The sequence below is a fragment of the Gracilinanus agilis genome, chromosome 2 (genome assembly GCF_016433145.1).
Source record: "Gracilinanus agilis isolate LMUSP501 chromosome 2, AgileGrace, whole genome shotgun sequence".
In the NCBI taxonomy this organism is placed as follows: Eukaryota; Metazoa; Chordata; class Mammalia; order Didelphimorphia; family Didelphidae; genus Gracilinanus; species Gracilinanus agilis.
This window is the reverse complement of record NC_058131.1, coordinates 142098418-142120452: the sequence shown is the minus strand read 5'-3', so window position 1 is coordinate 142120452 and position 22035 is coordinate 142098418. Positions and strand designations below refer to the sequence as shown.

General features: G+C 36.3%; 1 protein-coding gene across 1 annotated transcript in view; it reads right to left on the bottom strand.

Annotated features, from left to right (window-relative positions):
* Positions 1 to 22035, bottom strand: part of CFAP61 (cilia and flagella associated protein 61) — a 368321-nt gene that overhangs the window by 95561 nt on the left and 250725 nt on the right. Inside the window, exons 18-20 of the mRNA XM_044659499.1 lie at positions 10083 to 10375; positions 3963 to 4290; positions 2852 to 2943 (exon numbers count right to left, since the gene is read on the bottom strand). Of these exons, the coding sequence (XP_044515434.1) occupies positions 2852 to 2943; positions 3963 to 4290; positions 10083 to 10375 (713 nt within the window). The remainder of the gene's footprint in view (positions 1 to 2851; positions 2944 to 3962; positions 4291 to 10082; positions 10376 to 22035) is intronic.

The following is a 22035-nucleotide window of genomic DNA, read 5'->3' as shown; positions in this document are numbered from 1 at the left end:
TTAAGCCAACCAAGCATGTGGACTAGAATTTGTAAATTAGTTCATTATGTAGGCTATTTGGGGGATCCTTTTCTTTCTTTTATCATGTTACCTCACAAAGAGTTCATGAATTATTAAAATCCTTTGTCATAAATTATATTTAAGAGGTCTTGTAAAAAGTCTAGTAACATTTTGTCGATTGCATATTATTAGTAAAAATAGTAAGGTAAGTCGAAAATAATTGAATATACTGTACAGTTGGTCAACTGGCTGTCTTTAGGAGATGGCCTCATCATCTTGGCAGCAATTTTACATGAATTGTAGCCAGTGCCAAAAGGATGCCATGGAATGAGTCTACATTTTTACTTAGAGAATAAAATGGAAAAATCTGTGGAGATCTTTTACACTAATTAAAAAGGAGGCCCACCTGGCAAAATGTTCAATTAAAAGCAGAGTTCATGTTCAAATGCTAGGCAAAATAATTTATGTATATTGCATTTTTACTACAATTCTCATTATCTATTTTTTTTTTGGCTCTTCTAACCATGACAGACAATGGCTTCCATATCAGTGGCCAGAAGCTGTGAAATCTTACACAAAGACCTGGCTTCGAGAGGAAGCACAGAATAAGAAGGTTTAGACTTAAAGGAGGTTTAGAGATCATTTACTACAGCTTCCCCAAGCTGCAGATGACAAGACCAGGATCCTAAGGACCGAAGTGTTTTTCATGGCAAGGATGGCCTTTAGGGGCTGTTCTCTGTGTCCTAGCACAGGCTGCCCTCACTGCCTGGATGGCTTTCCTTGCTTCTGTCTCTTAGAACTCCTAGCTCCCATCTCTCAGAGTTCCTGGCTCCCTTCAAGGCTCAGCTTATGGGCCTCTACCTTCAATATTCCTTCCTCATTTCCCCAGGCCTGAGTTCCCTCTCCTGCCTCCTGTTCCCCGATAGACTGTACAACGTTGTGAATCTGAGAGATGAATATTATTAATAAGGTTGGTGGGCCAGTCTGCATGGATCTTAGTGTATATGAAGGGAACTAATGATTAATAAGCCTGGAAATGTAGGGTGAAGACAGGTTATAAAGGGACTTAAATGCCAAAGAGGTTTGCATTTTATCCTGTAGGCAAAAGGAAGCCCCTGGAGGTTATTGAACAAAGGGGTGACAAGATTCTATCTGGACTTTAGGATCATTACTTTGATAGCTGAGTGAAGGCTGTATTGTAGAGAGAAGAGATTTGAGGCAGAAAAGACAATTAGAATTCCAGAGAGGGGTGCTGAGGGCCTGAATTAGGATGGTTACAGGGTGAATAGGGAAGGGGAAAGCAATAAACCTTTATAATGTGCTTATTAAGAGTCAGACAGGCACTGTGCTAGGCACTTTCACAAAAATTATCTCATTTGACATTTATAACAACTCTACAAGATAGGACGCACTATTCATGTCTCCATTTTACAGCTGAGGAAATTGAGGCAAACAGAGGTTAAGTGACTTGCCCAGGATCATGAAGCTGTGTCCTCAGACACAGTTAATGTGCCTGATGATAGATTTGAACTCAAGTCTTCATAATTTTAGATCTAGGGGTTTTATCTACTGTGCCACCTAACTGCCTCTATTGTAGAGACAAAAGGGGTTGTAGGGTGAGTATGAGAATGTGAAGGGATTGGAACGATAAGGACTTTGCAATTGATTGCATTTGTGAGGTAAGAAAAAAGGAGGCACATAGTAGGAACTTAAAAATACCTGTTTGTGAGGGGCAGCTAGGTGTCTCAGTGCATAGAGAACCAAGCCTGGAGGCACTGGATTCAAATGTAGATTCAGATACTTCCTAGGTGTGTGACCCTGGGCAAGTCACTTATCCCCCATTTCTTAGCCCCTACCACTCTTCTGTCTTAGAACCAATACACAGTATTAATTCTTTGACAGAAGGAAAACATTTTTTTTTAAACCAGTTCATTTAACTCTAGTCCAACTATCAATAATATGGAATTAGGTCTTGATATGTGTAAAACCCAGTGGAATTGTGCGTCAGCTAAGGGGGGTTGAGGGGATTGGGGGAGAGGGAAAGAACATGAAATATGTAACTAGGAGAAAATATTCAAAATAAAAAAATAATTAAAAATAAATTCAAGCTAAAAAAAATAAACCAGTTCATTGATTGCTTGATTGCTAAAATAATTCAGTTAACTGACAACATATTAAGGACTGTGATTCAGGTTTTCCAATTCCTGGTCTTATGGGTTTCATTTGATCATTCTAAACACTTTTGGCTGTTGTTATTTTTATACATTGGCCTGGCAAATATCTTCAGATACCTATCCGTACATATATTATCCAGCAAGATTTTAAAAATGCTTATCTCATCAATATTTATTTTTTTCTCTTAATTTGCTCAGTTTTCCAGACTATTAAAATGGCAGATTGTGTCAGATCTGTTGACTTTAATGTTATTCATTTGCTCTGTCTTAAACAATGTCAGTTTTTTGTCTTAATGAAAATTACGCATTGGATCTCATCTCAATGTCATGTCGCACAGAACCATACATCACCACGTATTCATATTCAACAGAGATTGGCTAATTGTTATTGAACCCCGTTTAATGTTCATCTGGGATGGACATAAATTATTATTTGACATAATCCTTTGTGGCTTCTACTTGCCAAGAGTTTCGTGTTCAAGAACTCAAAGGCAGTTCTGAATGTAACTGGAAGGTTCTAGATGTCTATATCAGGCTCATTCTGACATACTTGCAATATTTCTATAAATGCGACTTTTCTCAAAAAAGCTACCTTAAGTTATTTTAATGAATAAAGCTGCCCTCCTTTAAATGAAGTAGTGGGTGATAAAGTGAAGCAAGTCAGTAAAAGTACTTACAAAGTCACCCTGAGAGATTTGTACTTCCAAGGGTGTTGGGATCATTGGTTTGGCAACATGCAAATAATGAAATGGTCCAGGAAGAACACCTCCTAGGAGAATAAAAATATTTTACACTTAGAAATGATTGTTAATGGGTATTATTGTTTATATTTTCATCATGGCACAAATGAAGACAGCATAATCTATGTCCTTTTGGGGGTAATTATAGCAGTGTCTTATTTATATAGCATTTAAAAGGGCTTATAATTGTCTAGCCCTTAAATTTTTGATTTTCACTACTCAGAGAAGACATGAGGACAGCCCTGGGGTGAATCTGATGGAGTCAAAAGCAATTAGTTACAGAGGAGTCCTGGTAGTGTGAGTTTTCCGAGTAACAAGAGAAGTGGCTAATGAAGAGCTTTGTATGAATGTGTATGCAGGAAGAAAGGGAGAACCAAGAGAGAGAAGTCCAAATGTGCAATAATACCAGAACTTACCTTAAGCTAGCTCAGTGGGGTGGATAGGTGGCTCATTAGACTGAGAGCTAGGCCTAGGGACAGGAGGTATTGGATTCAAATCTGGTGACCCTGGGCAAATCACTTAATCTCTGTTGCCTAGCTTTTACTGCTCTTCTGCCTTAGAACCAATACACAATATTGATTCTAAGATGGAAGTAAGGGTTTAAAAAAGAAAGAGATAGTTCAGGGCATGTCATAATGTGGGGCTAATAATAATAATTAGCATTTACATAGCACTTTAAGTTTTACAAATCACTTTGCAACTATCTCATTTGATTCTTGCAACAATCTTGGGACACAGGTACTAATTATTACCTCCATTTTACATTTGAGGAAATGGAGGCAAAAAGGTGTTAAATGATTTGCCCAGTTGGAATCATACAGCTAGTAAATGTCTGAGGCAGAATTTGAACTTGGGTCCTTCTGATTCTAGGTCTAGTGCTTTATCTCATGTACCACCTGGCTATTTGGTACCAATCAGTTGTTGATTTTGCTTCTTCTTACCTCACCCACCCAGTGCAAGCTCTTAATTACTCACTTTGGCCTGAGCCAAACTCCCTTGGCATTTAGTAAGCTACCATAAACTAAGATATGATTTTTTTTTAACAAACCTTTCATCTTAGCTCCTTTATACATAGGAATAAGTCTATCCAGGTCCCCTGGTGGCTCAATTACCGGCTCCAGAGTTGGATCAAAGAGAGTCAGCATGGTTGCAGCAAGCTGGAAGCCAATTTCTTTTGAACTGAAGCTACTGTGTGTCCACTCATTTGCATAATATCTATTGGAGAACTTGGTGAGAGGACCTGCAGCTCGGATAGTTATGTCATTTGTGTGAAAAGTGGTATCAATCACAAGTCTTCCATCATAGACAAGACATGAATCATTAAGGGCTTTGAAAGTCTCATAATCCACATTCTTTTCATGAAAGCTGAAGAATGCCTGAAAAATGAAAATTCACATTTTCATTTGGTCAAAATCATTTTATGTCTTTACTTTTTTATATTACACCAAGCCATAGAACTCTTGGGGGGTATTTTGTAATCTTTGACTCAGAAAAAAAATGTGCTGAAAATTACTAAGATTTGGAGAAAGGATTACATTGTAGAAATAATTTTTGTATTAAAACCTCTCATGCCTCTTTTCCTCTCTTGTGTGTGCATGTGGGAGAGGAATGGAAGAACTAGCTTGCAAAGTGAAAAGACTGCCAGGCCTAGAGCCAGGAAGACCTGAGTTCAAATCTTACCTCAGGCATCTACTACTGTGTGATCAATACTAATCACTTAATCCCCATTTGCTTCAGTTTCCTCAAATATAAATATAAAAAAGCACATTATTATGGCAACTATTTCCCAGGTTGCTATGAGGATCAAATTCAATAATATTTGTAAAGTGCTTATTAGCACAGTGCCTGGTGCATAGAAGACACTTAATGAATGCTAGCAATTATTATTGCTAATAAATATGGGCAATGTTGAAACAAGAAGTGTTAGTTACAAATCTGTTTTTAGATATTTCAGTCAATAAGCATTTTTTTCTACTGTATGCCAAGGGCTCTCAAATCTGGGTACAAAAAGAAGGGCAACATCAGTCCCTGTTCTCAAGGAGCTCATGGCCTAATAGAGGAGAGAGCATGCAAATGATACCATACAAACAAGACATATTCAGGAGAAGTTGGAGATAATTCACAGACAGAAGGAAGCTGTATTAATTAAGCAGGGAGTGGAAAATTGTAGAAGAGGGGATTTTATCTGAGATTTGAAGGAAAGTAAGAGAGAGAGATGAGGTGGGTGAGAAACTCATTTCTATGGAGCAACACAGAAAGGTCTCCTTTCTCTTCCTCATGATAGCCCTTCAAATACTTGAAGAATATGAGAGCATCCCCTCTAAATCTCTTCATCCATAAGCATCATCATCATCATCTCTAGCATTTACATAGTGCTTTGAAGTGCAAAGTGCTATATAAATGTTATTTCATATCCATGGTTGCTTCAAACATTCTTATATGATGTTATTTTCAAAGCATCCCTGAAGAACGCAACACTAACAAGTTGATGATGTTCTTTTTTAAAAGTGTGGTACCAAGAACTGATGGCTTCCTTCCAGGACTCCCTAGTGCAAGCACTAAAAATTGTGTTACTACATTCTTTAATCCAAAGGCATGAAAGAAAAAAAAGAAAAGGAGGAAAGAAAGATGAAAGAAATAAAGTGTGAGAAAGGAACAAAGGAAATAATGAAGAAAGAAGGAAGGAGTGAAGGAATGAAAATAGGAAAAAGGAAGAAAGGAGTGAAGGAAGGGAGGAAGAGGAAGAGAGGGAGAGGGGAGAAAGGAAGGAAGAAGGGAGGGAGGAGGGAGGAAAGGAGATTTCTGAACTTGAAAGAAAATTTGTATGCCCCGCCCCAAAGGCTTGGGGACTTCTTGAAACAGATTTAGGACTGAGGATGGGTTGGAAACTGCCTCTCAGGTGGAAAACTAAACCAATTTGGCTTAGTGCCTGAATACCAGCACTGGATACAAGGAGCCTAGGATACTTTACCTTCTCCTTTTCTAATAGAGATCCTTCTCTGCTATGAACCTACACTAATGAAATAAATGGCTTTAATCACTGCATAATTCTTAAGAAAACTCCCATCTCAGGAAAGCTGAAGCCCTATCACAATATCTGAATGTGTGTGACACTCCACATGGAAATTGGAGTCTCAGGATGGACTGAAAGTCATTCTCTCATCTTCAGGTGAGAAATTGGTCATCCTGGGTAAAAACTCTTGTATGATTCCCTCAGCTCATAAGGATATCCAATTAGAGTCTGGCAAAATTTTCCAAGTGTCATTTTCTACAGTTAAATTTTCTCTACAAGTTCCTTTACCATAGGCAATCCTCTTACAGGTCTAGACAAATTTTCTCTGTATCCTTATTCCAAAAGAATACCCCGAAATAGCTCCTCTGGATCCCTAACTCCAAAAGGGCAATGCAAAATGGACTTTCATATTCACCTAGTAATAGAACAAGGAAGCTCAGAGAGAAAAAATGCAAAACCAGGTCAAATGAGCTAACCACTAGGGTTAGTAACTAGGGTTAGAATGTCTTTGGTACATAGTAAGTGCTTCATAAATGCTTCATCTAATTTAGGGTGATTACCTGGATTTTCCAGGCACACAAACAAGTCTTTCCCTATGAATTTGCAGAACATTAAGATATCAAAAGCAAATATTTTAGGTTTATTTAAATGTAATAAGAAAACACAGTCATTTCTCAACTAGGTACAGCATTCTAGTGATGCTACATAATCTCATATTAGTCTCAATGTCAAAAATATAGTACAGTAAGTATTAACACTTAAACATTAAATAGAAAAAAATGGAACTGACTTGTAAGGGAAATTCAGTGAAAACTGACTAAATTTACAAGCTTCCCTTACCCCCCCCACCCCTCCTATTTCTCTAAGAGACTGATAACTAGGCTATCCAAAATGAAAGTCCAAAGTAAAAATCTCTCCAGAGATCACTGCAAACGAAAGGTTAATTTTACACTACATGAGGTCCTTACTAGATCACTTTTCCAGAGTCCCAGAAACAGATATGGAACGCATAAAAAATATAAGTAACTATGGTACAAGGAAGATTTCATTTGGAATCCAAGCAATGCATTCCAAATACTTTAGTGAGATTATGGCTCTGTAGTAGCCAATGGAGGCCTCCCGTCAGAATTTTTCAGTGAGTTAGCCAGTCTCCATTTGGAATAGTTGTTCAGAAAGCTACGTATTTATCTAATTGAACTACCTCTAAATTTCTTCATCTTGTTGATATAGATATCATGAGACAATCTCTCAAATGCTTTGCTGAAATCAAATATCAAGCATTCAGAATTTCCTTATCTATAAGTCTAGTAGAAATAGGGATAGGTTCTGGTCTTGTAGTTTCATTCATTTAGAGAACTTCCAGGTGTGGAAACTGCCATTACACTTTTCTCTGGAACAAAGTTTTAGAGCAGTGGTGTCAAACTCAAATAGAAACAAGAAAAGGGAGCCACTAAACCTAAGAAGCCATGCAGGCTGCATAATAATTTAGAAAACCACATATTAACATTATCTGTTTTGTTGTTAAATATTTCCCAATTACATTTTAATCTGGTTTCTGATCCACTAAGGAGTAATGGACTCAATGCAGCTCAACTAAGCAACTGATTCCTTTGCCAAAAGTACTGAGCCTAAAGCCCTGAGAGGGGCAACTAGGTGGTGCAGTGGATAGAGCACCAGACTTGAAGACGGGAAGATCTGATTTCAAATCTATCCTCAAACACTAGCTGTGTGACCCTGGGCAAGTCACTTAATCCCTTTTTTCTCTCAGTTCCCCATATGTAAAATGGAGACACACTAGAGAAGGAAAAGGCAAACTGAATTCTAGCCATGAAAACCCCATGGACAAAAGTCAAGTAGAGTTGGACAGAGATGAACAATAACTAGAGTACTAAGAAATTAAATGCCTTGGTTTAGGGTCACAGAGCTAGTATATATCAGAAGCAAGACTCACCATCTGATCTTCTGGGCTTCAAGGCCAATGTTTTGGTCACTATACAAGATTGCCTAGATATTAGATCAGGAACCCTATTAAAAAATTAAGTGAAAAGGAGGCAAAAAAATCTCCCAAATAAAATGTCCTAACAATTCATTTTCGCTTTGTTCATGACTATGTAGGCCTTTAATTCCCTTTAAACAATGCTCAGCAAATCCATTCTAACAATCTCATTTGTTTGTTTCTTCTCTTAAAAAAAAAACAACCCTTACCTTTTGTCTAAGAATCAATACTGTAATTGGTTCTAAGGCAGAATAGTAGTAAAGGCTTGACAAAAGGGGTTGACAAAAGGACTTGCCCAGGGTTATACAGTTAGGAGTCTCTGAAGTTAAATTTGAACCCAGGACCTCCTGGGTTACTCTCTATCGTCTGAGCTACCTAGCTCCTCCTTTCTTCATCTAATTCTCTCCATCATGCTTCTACCCATAATTTTATGGATTTTCATACCAACATATCTAATTGTCACAAAGTATTATTCCCCTGCCCCTTCTATTATATTTGTTTCTTGTGAATGAATTATATATCTTTCTTCGCCATATTCTAAGTGATCCAAATCCCACCAAATTTATATAGCTACTGAGAGTCCTGCCCAATGTACTGAGAAAGCTCTCTTTCTTGGCTTTTCTTGACATAATGAGTACATCACTGATGCATAAGTCCAACCACTGGTTATCATTTGCTCTTGCCATATGGGCAGCACTCCTAAAAGTGATAGCTATGGGACATCTAATGGCACAGTGGATAGAATGCCAGACCTGGAGTTGAAAAGACCTGGATTCAAATTTGACCTCATACTTCCTAGCTGTGTGACCCTAAACAAGTAATTTAACCCCATTTACCTGGCCCTTGCCCTTCTGTCTTAGAAGTGTTACTAAGACATGAAGGTTAAAAAAATTAATAGCATATTCCCCTTGATCAGTAATGAACTTTTGTATTCCTCAGCAAAAAAACAAAACAAAACAAAAAAAAAGTGCCTCTACCTTTTTTTCCTCCCTGGGGGCTAGTAAAAGAATTAATTGTGCCTATCAGCATCTGTAAATTTTCCTTATTGTTCCATAGAATATATTGGAACTTATATTCTTCCCAAGCTCCAAATTTACCTTCTAAAAGAAAAGCTTTATGTCTAATATAACATTTTCTTTGCCTTCATTTCCTTCTGTATTGAGCTCTTTTACTAGCCAATGTCTTCATAGATTCAATTTCCCTTCTGCCCCCAGAGAGGAAGCATATTTTCTGTCTAATAATATCTCCTCTAAGAATATTTTCTCTTTTCAAAACCGCCAGAATGAAGAGGCTACCCTCAAGTCTTTTCTCCTCCTCAGTGAAGGAGACAGGCTGGTATTTATAGTTCACAAAATTGGTGAGGTTCTCAGATAGAAAGACAAACACAACAAACAATTCCATTGATATCCATAGTTCCTAGGCATCAAGATCTACTCTAGTTTTTTGTGACATGATAACTATTCCCCACCTAGAAATGTCCTGGGTGGCTACCTAAGCAACCCTCCTAGTTGCCATCACTATTTTTCGCTTGACTCCAGAGTGTGTGGAGTCCTACTCTCTGCTAGCTTCTACCAAATCTGATAGATCATTATCACTTATTCATTCAACTCAGTTTGCTATTGCACAAAACCCCTTCTCATTTACCTGTTCAAATCCTTTGTCCTTCCTGCTGAATGTGGGCATCTGATTGTAGAGGGAAGAGAAGAGAAGGCTGCTCTTTTGAATTAGCCTGGCTTAGTGTGTCCCCCCACCCTTTTAGCTCCTGCTAAGAAGCTAGGTGTTAGTTCTCTGTACAATTCTTGAAACTCGTGGGCTTGAAATCACACATAAGTCCACAAAAAATGCTTTGACAATATGCTTAGGAGTCAGAGAATTTGTAGCCCCCAAAGCAAGAGGATTAAGGAAGGTTTTTTTTTAATTCCTCAATACCTCCTGAGGGTAGATGCAGAATTCTGGAACAAAAAAGAGGGAACTGGGCAAAATGGTAATGACCAAAGGTTATAAAATAGATGCATAATAGTAGAGGAAGATAGTTAAAAGAAAAACCTTTAAAAAAATAACAGAAATCAAACCCTTTCACCACTCTCTCTAAACAAATCATCTTTTCAGACTAGCTGCAACCCCAGTGCTGGAGAAATATTGCACAAGTAGGTACTTACATCACACGGTATTTTAAAAGGTTTTGTTGTTGTGGTGAAGGAAGCACATGTTATGGGATCAGGATATTCGCCATCATTCCACTGGGCAAGAATAGCCTCTCGATAGATAGTTACATCATTGTACAGCAAAGCATCCTGGACGGCATTTTCCACAGTAAAGTTGTTAATGCAAGAAATGTTAGAATTGAGTGGAGGCTGTACTAGGTATATCCTACTTCCGCTAATTCCAATATATAAGAGGGTTTCAATAGTGGTGTAAATGTCGATTGTATTCCCATAGATGATGACATTCCCTAGAAAAAAGGGGGAGGGGTGTGTGTGAAATCCAAGACATACAATAAAAACCTTATTAGTGTAACTCAAATGATAATAATACAGAATTGCTCTCTTTGACCCTGTTATTTCTCTGATGCTGTGAAGCAAACAATGTTACCTAGCAACAGTGACTAAGATAATTTAGTGAAGAATCTGTACAAAACATCCCACAAAGTAGACAAGTACTTTCAACAGAGAAGTAGGACATTCATCTATGTTCCAATAATTTAAAATTTTGAAATTATTCTGCTGGCGACTCTCTAGAATAAAAACCTTTTATCATGTTTTCCCCCTATTTGCTGCACTCACTAGACAAAATCAAATCATTAATGCTATAGCATACAGATTTCTTCTAAGAAATGCAAAAACAATAGTTCAAAATATGATTCATAAGTATTGAACAAGTTGTATATGATAATATTAATTTTTGGCTCACTAAAAATTTTAATTAAGGAGAAGTACTTTGGAACAGAAGACCTGAATGTTCTATTATTCAATAGAGGATTTCATTGAGATTTAAATTTGGAGGATAGGAATAACATAAATAACAGAATGCACTAAAATGTGTCCTAGGTGCCACACGCAGTATTTTAGATGAAGAATAAAATATCTCAAAATAGTCTGCAAAGATTCTAATATGAAAGTTATTTTGAGGTTAACAGCTCTGGTCTCCATTTTGATTTCTTGAAAATGCTAAAGGAATACAAAAGTCATTTTACTCATTTCATTATTTTCCACAAAAGAAAATTAAGTTGTGATGTTTGAGATAGAAAGTAGGTAGTTTTATATTATAAAAAGCAGGAAATCTCATTTCAGGTAAGCTATAATATTCTTTTGACCAAAATAACAATTTTTAAACTTAAACTTTCTACCTGTCCACTTGTTTATGAAATGCTAATGTTAGCAATTTCTAAAGCTCAAATAAGCAGTTGGTGTCTATATTTGGCCTGGCTTGATAAATTATTCAAGCAAGCTGTTGCTTGAATAGTCTTTCTTGCTTTAGCAAAAGTCTTTCTTGCTTTAGCAGGGGCTTAAAAAAGAGTCAGAACCCTTAACTGCTAACAGCTGTAGGCTCTTCAATGAAATATGAGTGAAGACCAGTGCAATTTCTTGATCTTCCTTGTCATCTGCCCTCTCTCTGGAAGGCAAGAACATGAATATATTTTATGCAACAAAGTGAAGTCATATGTACATCCACTGAAGAAATGCCTCTGTTTGTGATTTATGGTATTATTGGCCATGAATACTCATCCTTGAAGACTTTGGGGGAATTTCTAGTGGGGTATATGGATACCCTAAATATAAAAATAATCTAAATCATACATGTTTTAGTTTAGGAAAATGAAACCAACCATCTGTGCATTGGTTCTCAAGTATTTTCTACCTTCCTTTCTTTCTATAGTTACTTTGATGGATTTTTATACTGATGGGGACTAATTGCCATGATGCCATATTGTTCACATAGTCTAATGAAATACACATTAATGAGAAATGCTATTGAAGATTTATTTCCCGTGAGCTGGAAATAGCAAGCATTTTGCTTAAATTATTGTAGCACTTGCTCACTCATTTTCTTTATACACTTATCTTTTATCTTAGAATCAATACTAAGTAACCATTCCAAAGCAGAAGAATGGCAAGGGCTAGGCAACCGGGGTTAAATGACTTACCCAGGCTCACACATCAAGAAAGTGTCTGAAGTGAGATTTGAACCTGGGTCTCCCCAATTCTAGTCTTGGCGTTCTATCCATTGTGCTACCTAGCCACCCCACATTTGCCTACTCTTAAGTGATAAATCCTGCCTATGTGGCCAAAAGCTTCTGAATTCTTATAAAACTTTTACTTTTATTTAATCTTTCAGAGCACACAAATTAAAATTTGAGTTATATCAAATTCAGAATTAAGAGAGCCTCAAGTAACCTTATACTACCCTTTTACACTGTATGACTTAAATAGGAGGTTTTATTACATGATCTTGGAAAGGCAGGAAATGTAATATTGTTGGCATTGGGAAAACATTTATTTTATAATAAGAGACATTGATACTAAATAAGCAGTAAGTGATAAGGATAAATTTTCATCCTCAAGGGCAATAATCATAAAACTCAGGTACTTTTTTTTAAAGGTAGGCTTGGGGATGTGCACAAGTTTCCAGATACCTTCAGTGGTACTGAACAGCTCTATAGTAATAAGTATATATGTACACACATATATAAAATTAAATGCCTAGTTTTTTTCTGTTACATATATCTCTAATAAGAATGTCATAATCGTCCTTAAAAGGCTATTATAATTCTTCATTGTAGCATGGGAAAAATCCTGAGCTCTTAAAGGCAGGTCCTCCCAGGCTAGAAAGCCTGAATGTGGGCATGCACTGAAGTTCATCTGTGATTTGAGGGCCAGTCTCACCAAGCTCAGAGAGGCTCTTGAACAGGTGGTTGCCCACCAGGTGACAATTTTTTTTTGGACACACTCATAAATGAGTTTGGACAAACTCATAAAATTCTACTAAAGTATGGAGGGCTATAATCTGGGATGGTTGAAGACAAAATCACATCCTCCTCAAATATGCTATTATATCTCCTATAGAGTTTGCTTTAAATAAATTAGAAGAAGTAATTTATTTAACTAAATATTCATCCCTTCCCTCCTCCTAGCAGAATAATAATATTTATATATTGGATTATAATTTAAAAAGCACTTTGATGATATATTGTTTTATTTGGTCCTCTTTAGTATTTTACTAATGTAATTTTATGGAAAGGTAAATTGAGGTTTAGAGAGATTTTTAAGTGACTTGTCTAAAGTTGCAATTATTCCAAGAGGCAGAACAAGGACTTAAAGAAACATGTCTTTACTCCTAGGCCAACAATTATATAATAATGAATGGTGTTGGTTCTGTCTCTAAGTAATAATATTTTAAAGAGATTCCATTGTCTTTAAAATAATTTTTCTATTTATATTAATGGAATGTTTGCTTGTTTCCATAATTCCCCAATTTTCATTCATGAATATATATTTTTTATTTCAGAAATCAACCAAATTTGACCTTGTGATCCAATTATTTTAAGGCATATTATCATATAGTAAAAAAATGCAAATATGAGTGAATATTGAATACAGAAGAAGTGGAAGGACTAGCATATTTCCTGCACCACCCATTCCTCTGTCCCTTCTCCCAGGATAATAAAGGAATTGACAAAGACCATACCTATATTTGTAGTTAGGTGATACAGAAGATAGAATGCTGGCCCTGGAGTTGGGAAGACCTGAGTACAAATCTGGCCTCAGGCTCTTATTAACTGAGTGATCCTGGCAAGTCACTTAACCCTGTTTGCCTCAGTTCCTCATCTGTAAAATGAACTGGAGAAGGAAATGGCAAACCACTCTGGCATCTTTGCCAAGAAAACCCCAAAAGGGATCATAAGAAGTCAGACAAAATTAATCAGCTTAACAACAACATATCTATAGTTATGGTCAAATGGATTTAGGCCTTAAAAAAATCAGAAAATCAGAGCTATCAGTAATAGCATTTTGTGGGGCAAACAGCTTGAAACACCCAATTGAAGGTGAGGAGGCAACCTAACAGAGAAAACTCAGATTTTTGGATACAATTTTTTTGAGGGAAAGGATCTCAAGTTACCTCCTTTTAACAGACAGACAGACAGACACAGAGACAGAGAACCCAGGACATTGTGAGGTGAAGACTGAGAAGATTGCCAGGAAAGGCAGGGCCAAGAGTCATGCGGGGTGTAGCCAGTGTGGGGAAAGAAAGGAAAATTATGACTCTCTTATCTTTCTAGTTTAATTATCCCTACTCTCCAGGTGAGAAGCTCAGCTGTTTTTACTTGTTAGGGGATTACCAGTGCCATCAGCACCTTTGGCCAAAGCAGCAAAGCCCTGGTCTTCTAAATATAATTATGGTTTTAGATATATTTGATGCATAGAGGTCATATTTTGATACTTTTCACTTGGAAAAATTAGTGTTTCATTAACCTGCCTCATAATGTCACTACTTATGCACTTATTATTTGCCAGTTACTGAGAATACAAATATAAGCCAAAAAAGAGTGTTTCTACTCTCAAAGAGCTTATATTCTAATGGGGAAGACAACACATAAAAGGGAGTTGAAAAGAGAGTAGGGTGAAAAGGTAGAGAAAGTGCCTTTTCTTAGGCAAAGTGGAAAAGTTTGGAGAGTCAGAAGCAGAGCAGGGAGTAAAGTAAGCCATGGTTGGTCCAGGCAATTCCTCAAATGGAGGTTCCATTTATATAATTACTATAAATTATATTAACAACAATAATAAGAGACATTTACCTAATACTTTAAGGTTTGCAAAGTATTTTACATACATAATTATCTATTTTGATGCAAAGTATTTGGAGATTATGAAAGAAAATAAATTCCATTACTTCACAGTTATAACTTAAGAGTAAAGGATTTAGGAACCTGAATCTATTATCTTGTTCTTCTTTGTTTGGATGACAAATGTAGACCTGAACTAAGATTCTGTCCTAGTTTTGTATTAAAAAGGTTGGAGCTTTTCCTCTGCTCTCAAATTCTTGAATAACTTAATGCACAGAGAATTCCCAAATTCTAATTGTTCTATGGCAGCCTAAGTGTCAAGATCTATTTATCATCTCTGATAATCTGATAAGGACAGTTTAGTTGATGAGGAAATAACAGGACAAAAAGATCTTTTAACTCATGCTTCCAGCTCTGTCTCCAGGAGCATGGAGTTTATATATATATGTATATATATATTTCAAGACTCATTTTACACAAAAGAACCCCCCCCCAAAACTTTGCAGAAGTTATAAATTATGTCATATCAAAACATAAAACATTGGCTTCAGAATAGACAAAGGCCAAGGCTGAATTTTGACTAGGTTCTTATCAGAAAGCCAAGTCAGGAAATATTTTTCTCAGGGTTGAATTGCCCCTGCTAAGGTTTTGGCCTTGGCTGTAGCTGCATTCCTGGGCAAAGGGGAACAGTGTTAACCCTTTAAATTCAGGTTTGCTTGGAACTTAAAGCTTTTCAATAAGGCCACAATATTTTTCAACAAGAAATCACAAGGATCACAAAAAGGGTCAAGAGAGGAGTCTCATATTTTTATCTATTCTCTTATTGGCTTCCCACACCTAAGTAAAACAAAAATATTCCCCCCCAACAAAAAAGATAGCATTCAGGTCAATTAAAATATGGAAGGATCCCTTTTTAGACAAAAAACATTCCCCTTTCTCTAAAGATAATAAATAATGTAAAAAGGTCCACAGTACTGGAAGGTGATTGTTGTTTAAAGGAATTAGGAAGTAAGAGTAATAATTATAACTTCATTGGATGACTAAGACATCAATCTTAAAAATCCCAAGAAAAAAGTAAATTTTACATATATTGGTTGGATATAATAATATATGAGATGGAGTTAAAAAGATTTTTCTGGAGACAATAGAGCAAAACAAATTGTCTTAGTATATGCAGCATTAACAAACCAACCATTTCCTGATAGAATAGAATTAGAATTTGAGCCCTTTGGGGGGAGGAACCATTTTTTACCTTTCTTTGTATCCTCAATGGCAAGTATAGTGAGTGTCTGGTATGAGGATTCTTATTAACTGACACATATTCCAAAAGATCAATTGAAATTTAAGTTCCATAAAATTAATATTGCCATATCGTAATTATGAGTGCCTTACTGAGTTTGTTCCTTTATTCTTTCTTCTCCACTACCCATTTGACTATGTCATTCATCATCTATAGTTTCATTCAGAGACATGGGAAAGGAGGTAACATTTAAATCTGTAAGTTCTATAAGACTATGCATTTTTTAAACCCTTACCTTCTGTCTTAGAATTGATACTCTAAGTACCAGTTCCAAGGCAGAAGAACAGTAAAGGCTAGGCAATTAGAGTTAAGAGACTTGCCCAGGATCCCATAAGTAGTGTCTGAGGCCAGATTTGAACTTGAGACCTCTCAACTCTAGGCCTGGTGATCTATCCACTGAGCCAACTTGCTGTCCCCATATGATCATTTCTTACATACTTATCACATGTCTTATGGCAAGCACTGCACATATTAGGCACTTTAAATGTTCTTTGAGTTACAAAATTACAAAGTTTTTGCCTGTAATTTTTGCTCATCCAAAACTAAGATTTGGTTATGAAAAAATTATAAAATGAGAGAAAATTTCCACCTTGAGATACAATCAAATAATTCAGTGTATCCCAAAATTTTAAGCTTTAATTGTTTAAAACTTCACTGACTCCTCAAAGTCTAAACATTGTAGATACAGTGTAAATTCCGCCAATTCACAGGCAAATTTTAGTTTGATGATATGCAGATCTCATAAGACCAAGAATGTTTAAATATTTCACAGAGCACTAAGACAACATCTATATCTGCCACTGAGTTTTCATTATAATTAAAAACAAAACGTGTTGTCTATGAACAAAGAACACTTACAAAGTTCACTATCATTCTTAATAACAGTTGTAGTGTGTATTTTTGAACTGTTTTCATAAAGAATTATTAGTAATGCCAGTAAAATAAAATGTGTTCAAACTTCACAAATGTGCATGAATTTCATTGCTGAGTATATTTCCTACCAGGGACCTAGCTGAACATTTTCATATAATGACTCTTACAATCAACACAGAGACATATAAGTAAACAAATGAGTTTGCCTTCAAATATAACTAAACATATGATCTCAATTTCAGATTCATTTTAAACTTTGTTTCACAGCAGCATTGATGGACTCTATGGCAATGTCAATTCTGACCCTACTTGTTGGTCTTTCTACAGATCAAATAGAAAGAGCAACTTAGATTTTAAGGGTTTTGGCAGACATGTCATTTGTGTTGATTGATGTTAGATGAACTGGTTCAGGGCTAAAGTTATTATCTTAATGATTCTGTAATTGATTTTCTGCATCTGAGAATATAGACATTGCCTCGTAGAATAAAATCAACTTGGAACATTAATGTATTTGGTAGGCCTCAGTATCTTCTTACACACAAGATTTCTGATCTTTCTCATGCTGCTACCCATATCTTGAAGCTCTCCTTCCTCAAAACTGCCATCTTTTGGCTATAGACATCCTACTCAATTTTCAAAGTCCAGTTCACATATCACTTTCTTATTGAAGGAGAAAATCTACAGAAGAAGGTATTTCAGGAATAGCAAGGAGTTTTTCAGAAATAAAAAGAAAAAATTCTGATGAGGAAGAAAAAGAGAAGGCCATGATTAGAGATGAATTTCAATAAATAGCCAACTTATCAAAGTCTAAATTTTTTTAAAAGATGAGTACAAAGATGAGAGTAAGAATGAATAGGGGAAGAAGGCATTATCAAAGATCCAGAGAAGACAATGGACAATTCAGGCAAGGGACCTTTTCTCAGCTAAATCAACTCTAGATATCTTCAATGTATATTCTTATTGAATATTATTTTGCTATAGCTAAGGAAATATCCTTATGTTAACTTTAGAATGATGTTGTCATTTGCCAGGTCTCATCCACTTAGTAAGCATTTGAGGTAGGATCTGAATCCAGGATTTCTTGGCTCTGTGTTGAGTGAAAGAGATGATATACAATGGGAAAGCTTACAGACTTTCTTTGGATAGTGCTTATTGGTGTGCATAAATAGTGGGCCAGGTCTGCTAGCACAATGTGGGTCAATATTAACCTTCTCCTTCACCTGCCCTTCAAAGGGATGGACTATTGGTAATGCTGCCTTTGGCATTTACTGGCACACCAAGCCCATAGTGTATGTAAGCCTATGATGGCTAGGTGGTGCACTGGATACAGCACTGGCCCTGAAGTCAGTAGGAACTAAGTATAAATTTGCCCATAGATACTGAGCAAATCATTTAACCCTGCTTGCTTTAATTTGGTCATCTGTCAAATGAGTTGGAGAAGTAAATGGCAAACCACTCCACTATCTTTGTGGGGAAAAAAATAACAAAACTCAGAGTCAAAAAGTATCAGACATGATTAATTGACTAAATGCATCTCTTCATTGACTTCTTCAAAGTTCAGAGTATTTGAATGTAGATCTAGAAAGACCAGCTCCTGACTTTAGTACTCCTAAAATTGGGCTGTTTTTTTAGGTGATAGAGATAAGATGATATACAAATAGTAACTTCTTAAATAGTAAATTGGTCACTGAGAACTAGAACAGGGAATTTTCAACAAATAATAACAAAATTCAGTCAGCCCAGTCTCCAAAAGAGATTGATCTATATAACTTCTTGGGAATAAATTATCTACTACTAAGATTACAGTTCTAAAATTGGAAATGTAATCTATAGAAAGTTTATGGTTAAAGAGGAACTTCTTAAAGAGTCTGAAAATTTTAATTTGACTAGAAGGAGATGAATTCAGTGCTTTTCTCACATTTAAACCACAGTAGTCTTTGAAAAAGCTACAAAGGTTCTTCTAAAAGGGATAAGTAATAAAAGGGGCATCTCTTTTGGCAGACCAGCTGGGAAGAAAGAGACTGAGATTGATTACTTGAGTCAATACCTTTGAGAGCAAAGTCAATTCCACACTTCAGATTAAAAAAGCATTTAAGAGTTGTCCTTTTTAATGGCTTAAATAAATGGAATAGAAATCTTTGCCTTTAGATACTTTTTAAGCAGAGAGACAGAAATGAATGTGCTGGAGACTTTGATTCGGTCCACTAAAATAGCATAAGTTGCACATAAATATGTCCAATCAAATAAGACACCTGATCCCAGTGGCTCCTCAACTTGTTTGGCAGAAAACAATGCCAGTTTTATGGTCTTGGTTTACTGGAGGGATTAGTTAAAAATTATTAAAGAAGAAAGTAAAGCCACCTTTCACAGATGAGACAATTTTTGGACATTCATTTATAAAAATGGGAAATGGAAACTGCCAGAAAAATTTTAGAGCTAACTCCTTTTAAATTCATATAATGAAATATGGGGCTTTGTATAAAAATTTTAGAATCAGAGACGTGTCCTATGAAATAGAACACTCATTTATGATTACTATCATTAGATGCTAAAAAGGCATTTTATTGTACTGAGCTGAATGTTTTAATTTCATCTACTTCACATTATGCTTTGACACTAAGTTTCATTATCTTTCTCAGTGCTATAAGGATGATATTTTGATGAATAGTTTCTTTAAAAAAACTTGACAAGGAAAGGGCTTTCTCATGTTACTTTTGCCATTGAGTCAATCCTTTATGGTGTGAAAAATACATTCAGAATTATGTATAAAGGAACTGGGAAAAGATAATTTAAACTTATCTTTGTATTATAAAGCCAGTGAAATAAAAATATATTCTGTACTTGGAAGTTCATTATAGTGGCACAATGGATAGAGCACAGGGCCTGGAATCAAGGAGAATTCAGGTCAAATCTGACCTCAGACACTTACTAGGTAGGTGGCCCTGGGCAAGTCACTTAGCCTCAGTTTGTCTCAATTTACTGAACTGAAAAATGGGGATAATAACACCTACCTTGCAAAGTTGTTTGTGAGGATCAAATGAGATATTTGTAAAAAGGGGTTAGCACAGTTCCTGGTACATAGTGTTTTATAAATGCTTCCCCCCTCCCTTTTCCTTCCCTTCTATTCCCCATGACTCCATTGTACAAAAGATCATATCATCTCATTTTACCCCAGAACAATTATTGAAAGACTTTCAGATACAGGAACAGTACAGTACAGGAGAATTAATTTGGATTCCAGTGAAGATTTGAACCTGGATTCAAATTTCCGTTTTGATGCTTACTACTTGTGTTACTTTGATCAAGTCACTTAAATTCCATGTACCTCAGTATTCTCATGTGGAAAAAAGGAAGACTGTACTAGATGGTCTCTGTGGCCCCTTCTTTCTGTGGATCTATGATCCCATGGATTTATATCTGTGTTTTTAAAGTTCAATTCAATAAACATTTATTAAGGCTCTTCTTGTGCTGTGTATCCTGCTAGATATGCTGATGTAGTAAAGACAAAAAAACAACTTTCTAGGTAGGAGGGATGACATATCTACATAAGTAATTAAAATATGAGTTAGAATATGCTAAGTAATTGGGGAAGTAGTATAAGAAATAAAATGACAAAAAGGTCACTAATGGCTTAGTCTTCAATTCAGAAGAAACAGTTTTAGATTGGAATTTAGAGGTTGTTGTTCAGGTGTTTCCAGTGTCTCTGACTTTTTGTGACCTTGTTTGGTGTTTTCTTGACAAAGATACTGGAGTGATTTGCCATTTCTTTTTCCAGCACATTTTATAGATGAGGAAACTAGGGCAATCAGGGTTAAGTGAAGTGACTCGTCCAAGGTCAGAGAGATAGTGTCTGAACTCAGACACTTCAGTATAGAAGAAACAGTAATGGATGGGAATCCAGAGGACCTGGGATCAAATCCTGTTTCAGACACTTATTATCCATATGATTTTAGGCAAATCATCCCCTGTGGGCCATAGTTTCCCCATGTGTAATATGAGGTTCTTTAAGTATATGATCTCTAAAGACCCAGCTTTAAATCTATGATAATGAGGTAGCATATGAACTTGAAATTAAAGGAAGGAAAAAATCTATTCCAGGTGTGGGGGATGCATGAGGACAAAGCAATATTGGGGAATTCTGAAAAATCCAATTTGGTTGGAATAAGAATCCATGATGGGGAGAGCTATGAAAAGTTGGAGTAGAATTAGATGTTGGAGAGCCAATCAGTCAACAAACATTTAAGTGCTTACTAAGTGCCAGATATTGTGTTAATCAATGGAGATCCAAAGAAAAACAAATACACTATAAGTTTCTGCCCTTAAGGAGCTCATACTAAAATAAGAAGACAAATATGTATAACAATTAAAATATTTGAAAGGCTGGTTTTGAGTAAGGATATTAATTTATTGATTTGACTAGCATATAAACAATAGACCTTTAGATCAGTGGCTCCCTCAATGACCAAAGACCCCAAAGGTCCTTTAGGCAGAGCTATAAATCCAGTTTGGGAGCTCAATATTCAGCCCCTCCATAGGATGAGTAGTTAGTGAGGAGATTGTTTATTAAGACTCTCAACCCCTCCTCACCCCCATAGGAAATGGGGTCACTTAGGCAGGAAAAGTCTTTATTGATTAACCAGGTTTTACAGGGGGAGAGTAGGGGAGAGAACTTTTCTAGGAGTTTTGAGAACAAATAAAATGCAAAGTTCAATAGACTGGATGGAGCCCCTCTAATCCAGGACCCTGACATAGGAATTAATCTAGTATATAAAAATAAATTCTTACACATGAAAAGGCATATGCAGAGTAGAAAAAGGCAATCTCAAAGGGTGATGGGAGGGGGAGTGGGGACCAGAAAGAGTCCTTGTAGAAAGTGACATTTGAGCTAAGTCTGGAAGAAAGCCACAGCAGTCAGAAGGCAGAGGTGGAGAGGGAGAGCATTACAGGGAGAGGAGAGAGCCAGCAAAAATGCATGGAGTCAAGAAATGGAGAGTGGTATTGAAGGGCAGGCCAGTAGGGCAGGACTGTAGAGCACTTGAAGTATTAGGGACACTAGATATCAAGGTGTAAGATTGTGAAGAGCTTTAAGTGTGAAATAAAGGACTTTCTACTTGATTTTGGAGAGATGAGAAAGTTTAGAGATTCTCCCCTGTGGAGAGTT